The following is a 7,500-nucleotide window of genomic DNA, read 5'->3' on the forward strand; positions in this document are numbered from 1 at the left end:
GACCAGTGTTGAGTCCACTTGTGTCGCTGTGTAATGGCGAGAAGAGAGAGTTTGAGAGTTCGACCAACCAAGCTTTGACCTAGACCCTCTGGCGCCCCCCCCCCCCCGCCCCCTCCCACATGGAGAGGAAGAAGGTGCTGGCAGGAGAGCAAGACGAGATGGATGCGGTGTTATCGAAACGGACTGTTATACAGCTTAGTGGAAGGGGTCCATCGAAGCCCCTCCTCAGAGCGGGACATTTCGAGGGAGTGGGCTGGGGAGGGGTGGGGTGGGGATGGCTAACCAATGCAACCCCTGAAAGGTACCGAAGAATAGTGGCCGAGCTCGAAAAATAAAGGAAGGAAACCTTCGCCTCGACTAGAACTGATTAAATCAAAATGGCACTATAAGGCAGTCGGATGTTAAAGCAATCTTACTCAAAACCGCGAAAGATCCGTTTGCGGTCAAAAGTCTCATATGTCCCATAACATTTGCCAGATATCACCACTTCCCCCAAAATACTTGGACCGGACTCATGCACATATACATTCGAAACAAACAGAAAAAATAATGGGAGAGCTCCAGAAATTGGAGATCGATTCTAGACGCGCCCAAAAAACTAAATGAAAATGAATACATCCCAGGATTTCTGAAGAAAAACTAACAACACACACGTTTTCATAGAAACACATCACAAAGCCATCATCAACTCAACACCTGTATTGCGATCGAGCGAGAGCCCCGAGTGTTCTGAGAGGAACCCCATGCAGCCCAGGAGCCAATACAGCACTAACGGTGGTGTTGGTGAACCTGAACAGCTCCGATCAACGGCTCGGCTCCATTTGGATAGCCCAGGTCAAATGGCACAGGCGTCGAAAGAGAGAGAAAAGTGTTTGTGTACATGATCACGTGATCGATGCCCGCATAGGGGAAGGCAGTAGGGGAGGAGGTGTGGGAGGGGTGGGCTACTCACATGGCTCTCATGTTGTTCTCTGGGAGCAGGGGGATCTCCAGCACCTTGGTGTTGGACTGCAGGACCTCGTGGCTTGCGGTGGACACGGTCTTGCCGGTGATGCGGTGGACCTGGTAGAAGGCGTGGGGGCGCAGCAGGCGGTCGTCCGCCGTGCCGATGAAGAGCTGCAGGGTGAGCGGCTCGTTCTCCATGTAGCCGTAGAGCTGGAGGACCAGGGGGAGAGCGGGGGGGGAGAACGGGGGAGACAGGGAGTGAGATGAGGGCCAAGGTGCAGGTTTAAGTGGGGAGACTCAGTGATGGACTCAACAGCACCATCTGCAACATGAGAATGAAACTAACATTTGATGGATGGTTATATTTCAGCCCAAGGAGGTAAATCTTTTGTTTACCTATTTTATGGGGTTGGAGATCCCTACTATTTTACGACTCTGATAGCTGTGATTTAAAAACGGGGTCTAGATCTCTGTCAGACTCTTGAGAATGAATTCCCAGGATCAAGAGACACAGTAGATATATGGCTCTATAACCTCCATTTTCATTCTATTCTAAAATATTTTTATGTAAAGAGCAATAACAAACAGGCAAGCAGTCAACACGGTGACTCAATGGAAAGCGATTAAGCAGTAAGCATGGAAATAATTCCTGGCCTCTCTCAAGGGACAATAAACATATTTCACATGGCTTTTGACAAAAGATTAATAGGGGAGCTGCATTTTTCCAAGAAACAGGTGAAGCAAATCACAAGGAAGATATTTGTAAATCTTGCTGAAAATAATACTTGCCGCCAACGCCCAAGACTAAATATGTTTGAATTATTGTGTCATGTTTTATACGGTCAGGCCATTGGAAACACGAGCACATGGCAAACTCACCGATTAATTTAATACCATCTCTTACACAATATCAAAATTCCCATCCGAAAATAGAAACCACACAAATGTGTAAAATTTGAGTCAGACATGGCAGACTTCATGTTTCTACCCAAACACTCAATAAAACCATGTGCAACACAATTGAAGAACAAATTAAAAATATTATTTTAGAAATCAAAGCAGGTTTCGCGTGGTACCGCGGCCTACAGCGGTGCTTAGGCAGCAGACTGGAAGCCCTGCCCTCAGCCTCTCAGTTATGAACACGCATTATGATCTTTATGAAGGCTGACAGACAGTGTCCCGCTGTGATGAAAGAGACGGCTGTATCGGAACCCCCGCTTCAAACAACAACTGCCTCTTCCGCTACACCGCCATTAGCCACCGCTACTCGCTAATAAAAGTAGCAACGTTGAAAAAAACAAAAACAACATGCATTTAAGAGCTGCTTTGGCCCCACACAGCACAATGTATACAATCTTCACCTCGCCACTTGACTGTTCTTAAGAATTGCAGTCTTAACTGGGGAATGAGTGAAAGAAACGGACACATAGGCCAATTCAAGTTCTAAAAGTTTATTTTGTGATAAGGGATGAGCAATATATTTTTTTGGGTTGATTTCCAACCAACGTAATATGCCTAGCAAATGTGGTTCGTATTTGGCCCAACCTAGACAGACGTGAGGACCTCCCAGGATCCCCCTGCTCTCCTCAGCTGGTTATATTTGTACATGGGTGTTTTCAGGAGAATGGAAGAATGTGGACAAGCCGTCTGTGGTCGCGGGGAACCGTTGCTCTGCAAACCCCGAGTCCTCTAAGTCCACGCCGACCAACCGAGGGAATACCTCTGGTGGAGACGGAGACGGGGCTCCGCGGGCGGATTAAGTCGGAGCCCGGAGCATAACCACACATAAAGTAACCAGGAGTGTGTGATCATCACACTCAAACAGATCACACGTCCAAGCAAAATCAACGGCCCATCTGCATCGCCCCGCAAAATGGTCAATTATCTTTCTTAAACACACACACACGCGCGCGCACGCACTCACACACACACACACACAGACACACACACACACACACACACACACACACATGCACACACACACACACACACACACACACACACACACACACACACACACACACACACACATACACACACACACACACACACACACACACACACACACACACACACACACACACACACACACACACACAAACTTATTCCGGGGGCCTATTTTTTTTAGAGTTCCATCCGAAAAAAAAACAGTGAATCTGTCAAACGCAATACAGTTGCTCTGTTTACCTAAGGCTGAGCCGTAAAGCAGAAGGCAGGCCATGTATACCTTATGACATAATCTGATTAATGGCTTTATAATTACTTTTGAGAGAGGGGTCAAGGTGGTTGGGGGAATGGGGTTGGTGCGGGGGCGACCTAATTACATCATTGAAAGTTAGTCTTTGTAATTACTGAGGTGTCAGGGACATGTTGGTGTTTATAGTCTAAAAGCAAATGTGTGTTGGCAATGGACACTAAGCTTTTCTTGCCCAATAATAAACACAGGTGGCTCTCTTGAATTTGATGAAAAACTGTTGCGAAAATATAATATAAATGGCCGCATTACACCGTGAGTTTGTTTTACTTACAATAAAAATAACTGTCATAATTCATTGGGACTAAATCTGACACCCATTGGGTGTCCGATCATGGATTGCGCCCCCATGATATTTTGATATATAAATCCAATGGATTATTCATCTTTGTGCCGCATTTAATCCCTCTGTATATATATATGTATATTTATATGTATGTCTCCTTCCATTTGTAGGCAGTCATCCCCGGATTACACCAGGGAGTGGTAAAGCCAGGCTGTCACGCATCTCCCCCGCCACCGTCGCATATCTTTAAACTTTTCATTTTTTTCATCGTGTGGGTGTCCGGGTCGTACACGTAGTGTCTCTAGCAGCTGTCCGTCTCCGGTGAGCTAGCCACACATGCTAGTCATCAGTGAGCTATAGGCAAGGGGTCAGGAGCTTCTTGAAGTTCTCTCGTGTTTCCCGGGAGACCACTTCATCCCTGGCGGTGATCTCACCAGCGGACCCCAGCTCTGCTTGTTATATTTTAACTTGCGGTGTCACCGAGAGGCAATTATCCATAGCTGCACATGCTACCAGTTACTTCCACGCGGACAAATGGGAGCGAGAGCGGGGGGGGGGGGGGGGGGGACCGAAGGAGAAAAACAACAACTCGACAACTGCGGGTGGAATAGAATAAACATGAAGGATGACGTTTCTATTGCGCAGTGAATGAAACGCAGGCAGGAAGGCTCTGTCACTGGGGGCACTGGTCGTCTTGTCACTTTCACTCGGGGTCCCTGCCCACACGCATCCTCTCGCTAGATTACAGAGTCTAAGGTCTCTGTGCCCTCTCTGGCCATTGCCTCAGCCTGCGCCACGGCTGCAAGCGAGAGGCCCGGTCGCCATTATCTCCCACCCACTCACCCACCCACGCCATGGTCGTCATCCTGCGGTAGCACACACAGTGTCTGGGGTGGCGTCTTCGGTCGAGGCTCCGGTGACCTCATGGGGAAGAGGAAGTGATTAATGGGGGTCAAGAAGCCCCCCCCCCCCCCCCCCCACCCCGACTGGTCCACACTGGCCTCCGCAGGCCGCAAGAAGAGAGAGAAAAAAACTACGCTTGGTTGCCCACGACCTCCCCTGAATCATTCGCCATGTGTGACCCCTGACCTTCCTCCTCCGGGGGCTCCCTGTGCTCCCCTCGCTCAGCCGCCTGCCCTGGTCCTCTCCTCGCCACTCTTCGCCAGTTGAAACAGAACTTCATTCTACCCTCATCGGTGTTATAACAAGGTGGGGGAGAGGGGAGCGCGAAGAGGACTCCCTGTGTCAGTGACAGAGGCTTCACGCATACACACACACTCACGCACTCACACACACAAACACACACACACACACACACACACACACACACACACACACACACACACACACACACACACACACATACACACCTGTCTGTGAACTCGACGTTGTCCACTTTTGTCTATGACCTGCTAAGCCAGATGAGGGTGGCCCTAATTTTGACCAGATGAGGCTGCTACAGTTGTAAGGTCCCGCCTGTGTGCGGAGTGTGCTTATTTATCCTTGAAAAGATGTGAGAGCAATTTCAAATCAGAGGGGAGGGAGGGAGGGAGGGAGGGAGGGAGGGAGGGAGGGAGAGGAGGGAGGTTGAATGAGGCTAATTTCATTTAATTTTCACCCCCTCCTACCGCGATCCAGTGCAGTGCAGCTCAGCAGCACGTGTCCTTCCTCATAGCTCAGGATCAGCTGCGACGCACAGGGCACGGTCACTCAGGCAATAATTGTGTAATTGTGTGCAGCTGTGCAGTCCGGGGTCCTTCCTGATGATGGAGAGGGATCTGGGGCTAAAGGGCCAAGAGGAGCCAACCTGGTCCACTTTCCATCATCCGTCTCCCAGTCTCCTTTGGACCACAGCAGATTTATCATCACCAACGCTAACTTTAGAATCTCTTTAGTGCATGTGTTTGTCTCTCTTTCTCCCTATATTACTCAACCTCTCTCCTTCTCTCTCTCTCTCTCGGTTCGCTCTCTTTCAAAGTCCAATGGAACTCAAATCTGAAGAACATAAAATCAGTTTTGCCTTTGTTCCATCAGTGCAAATAATGTATTACACCGTATAATGCAATGTGAAATGCGTAGAAAGAATTTTTACTTCTTCTATTCCGGGCCAATTTTCTATGACATTTGCAAATTCGTTCTGCATGCAATTGCACTAAATAGGCGGAGGCCTTTAATAACAGTGACACATTTGCTGCTGCCTACAGTGGCCACAAGAATTGAAGAAATTGGAAGCGTGTAATCTCTAATAACGACCAACGAGCGGTAAGCAGATCTGTCTGGAGAGGCCTGGCTGGAAAGAGAGCGTAAACGAACGCTTCGGCCCCAAACGTCCTGCCTTCTATCTCCTCGCAGTGATTTCATCAGGAGCCCTGGAATAAAATGTCACAACTCATATGGTCCTCGTGGAGCGCTGAAGGAAAGAGAGAGGAGAGCAAGGACAGATGACTTCAGGGACCGGGGAGGAGGAGGAGAAGAAGAGGGAGACGCATGAGACGGTGGGGAGCTGGGCTGTGTGTGTGTGTGTGTGTGTGGGGGGGGGGGGGCAGCAGACGTTTCAAGCTTTTTGACATTATGGCGCTTCTCTCCTCCTGCGCTGTGCACATAGTCACCGAGCCAGCCGCTTGCTGTAATCCATTAAAACTACACTTATCCAAGGAGTCTCCCTTACCAGACTCAACCCCCCCTCTCAAACCACCACAGCTACTTTCCCCCAAACCTCCCTTTTTCTCCACTCTGCAGTGCCAAAGTATATGAACGTATATGAGATACATATGCATGCCTTTCATGTGTCGGGCTTTCTAGAACTCCAAACGAACCTCCATTTTATGAGAAGCTTAACAGCCACATCCATCCCAACGTTTATTTTGAACGGGGCACAGCACCAGAGTTATGTCATCGGGAGGGGGGGGGGGCAGACCAGGCAAATGCCAGACCAGTGTCTAGACCGGCGAGGGGTCCAAATTCCATATTGAAGGAATGGATACGCTGCTCTCTCTGCGTGCCATGTGGCACAGCCTTGCTAACCCACAGTTGGGTGGGCAGAGCGATGCGGGCAGGGATGGCTCTGCCCACCGATAGCGTAGCGGCAGCAGCAGCAGCAGCAGCAGCCACCGCGCTAAACGTCTCCCCCCCATAAATCAGAGGCTGTCGGCGGTCGTCACCCTCCCGCTCAGACCCTCCGCTCAAATGATGTCCGTTTAGTGCCGTTTTTCATTCCACGTGGGTAACGCGTTTGTAATTAGTGGTGGGCCGACGCAAGGGCCGGGGAAACCCTGCGGACGCAGAGAACGGCGCTGCCCTAATGGCTGGCGTGAAGACTCCTCAGGGCAAAAGAATAACAACCCTGGCTCAACCTTTACCAGCACGGCGGGACGCCCGGCAGCCTTTCAAATATCAAACAAGAAGTGGCAACACGTTTAATGAGCAACAAATTAGCGGGGCATAGGGAAGTTGTGTACATAGGAGAGCTCTCTGCTCCTTTTTTCTTTTTCCCCGAGACTTATTACACAGCCAGGAACCTCCTCGACCAGACAAGCCCCACATGTGCAGGGAGACACGGTGCCCAGGTTTTCTGCCTCAAGGTCTTTCATGTTTGCCGTGGTGGTGAAAAACACATACAGGGAGTTTTCATGCACATCGCATGCAGTTTGTACCGTGGAAGGGGATGGGGGGGATGGGGGGGATGAGGGAAGCCGGAGGGGGGTGGATATGAAGTCACGCACACGCTAATGGAGATGGCGGGCCACATCCTGCAAGAAATTGCACCATGTCTGCTGCTGCTTTAGAGCTAATGAGAGGGAGCGAGAGGCTCAGAGAGCGACTGAGACAGTGAGGGATCGAGAGCGAGAGAGGCTGAGAGAAAGACTGAGGGATCGAGAGAGGGAGAGAGGGAGAGAGGGAGAGAGCGAGAGAGTGAGGGAGAGAGAGAGAGAGAGAGAGAGAGAGAGAGAGAGAGAGAGAGAGAGAGAGAGAGAGAGAGAGAGAGAGAGAGAGAGTGTGAGAGAGAGAGAGAGAG

General features: G+C 50.0%; 1 protein-coding gene across 2 annotated transcripts in view; it reads right to left on the bottom strand.

The window, feature by feature from the left end:
* Window positions 1–7,500, bottom strand: part of LOC115554503 (nuclear factor of activated T-cells, cytoplasmic 1-like) — a 60,819-nt gene that overhangs the window by 41,283 nt on the left and 12,036 nt on the right. For both annotated transcript variants that reach the window (XM_030371275.1, XM_030371276.1), the window contains exon 4: window positions 953–1,155. In XM_030371275.1, coding sequence (XP_030227135.1) covers window positions 953–1,155 — 203 coding nt within the window. The remainder of the gene's footprint in view (window positions 1–952; window positions 1,156–7,500) is intronic.

Source organism: Gadus morhua, chromosome 11 (genome assembly GCF_902167405.1).
Source record: "Gadus morhua chromosome 11, gadMor3.0, whole genome shotgun sequence".
Lineage (NCBI taxonomy): Eukaryota > Metazoa > Chordata > Actinopteri > Gadiformes > Gadidae > Gadus > Gadus morhua.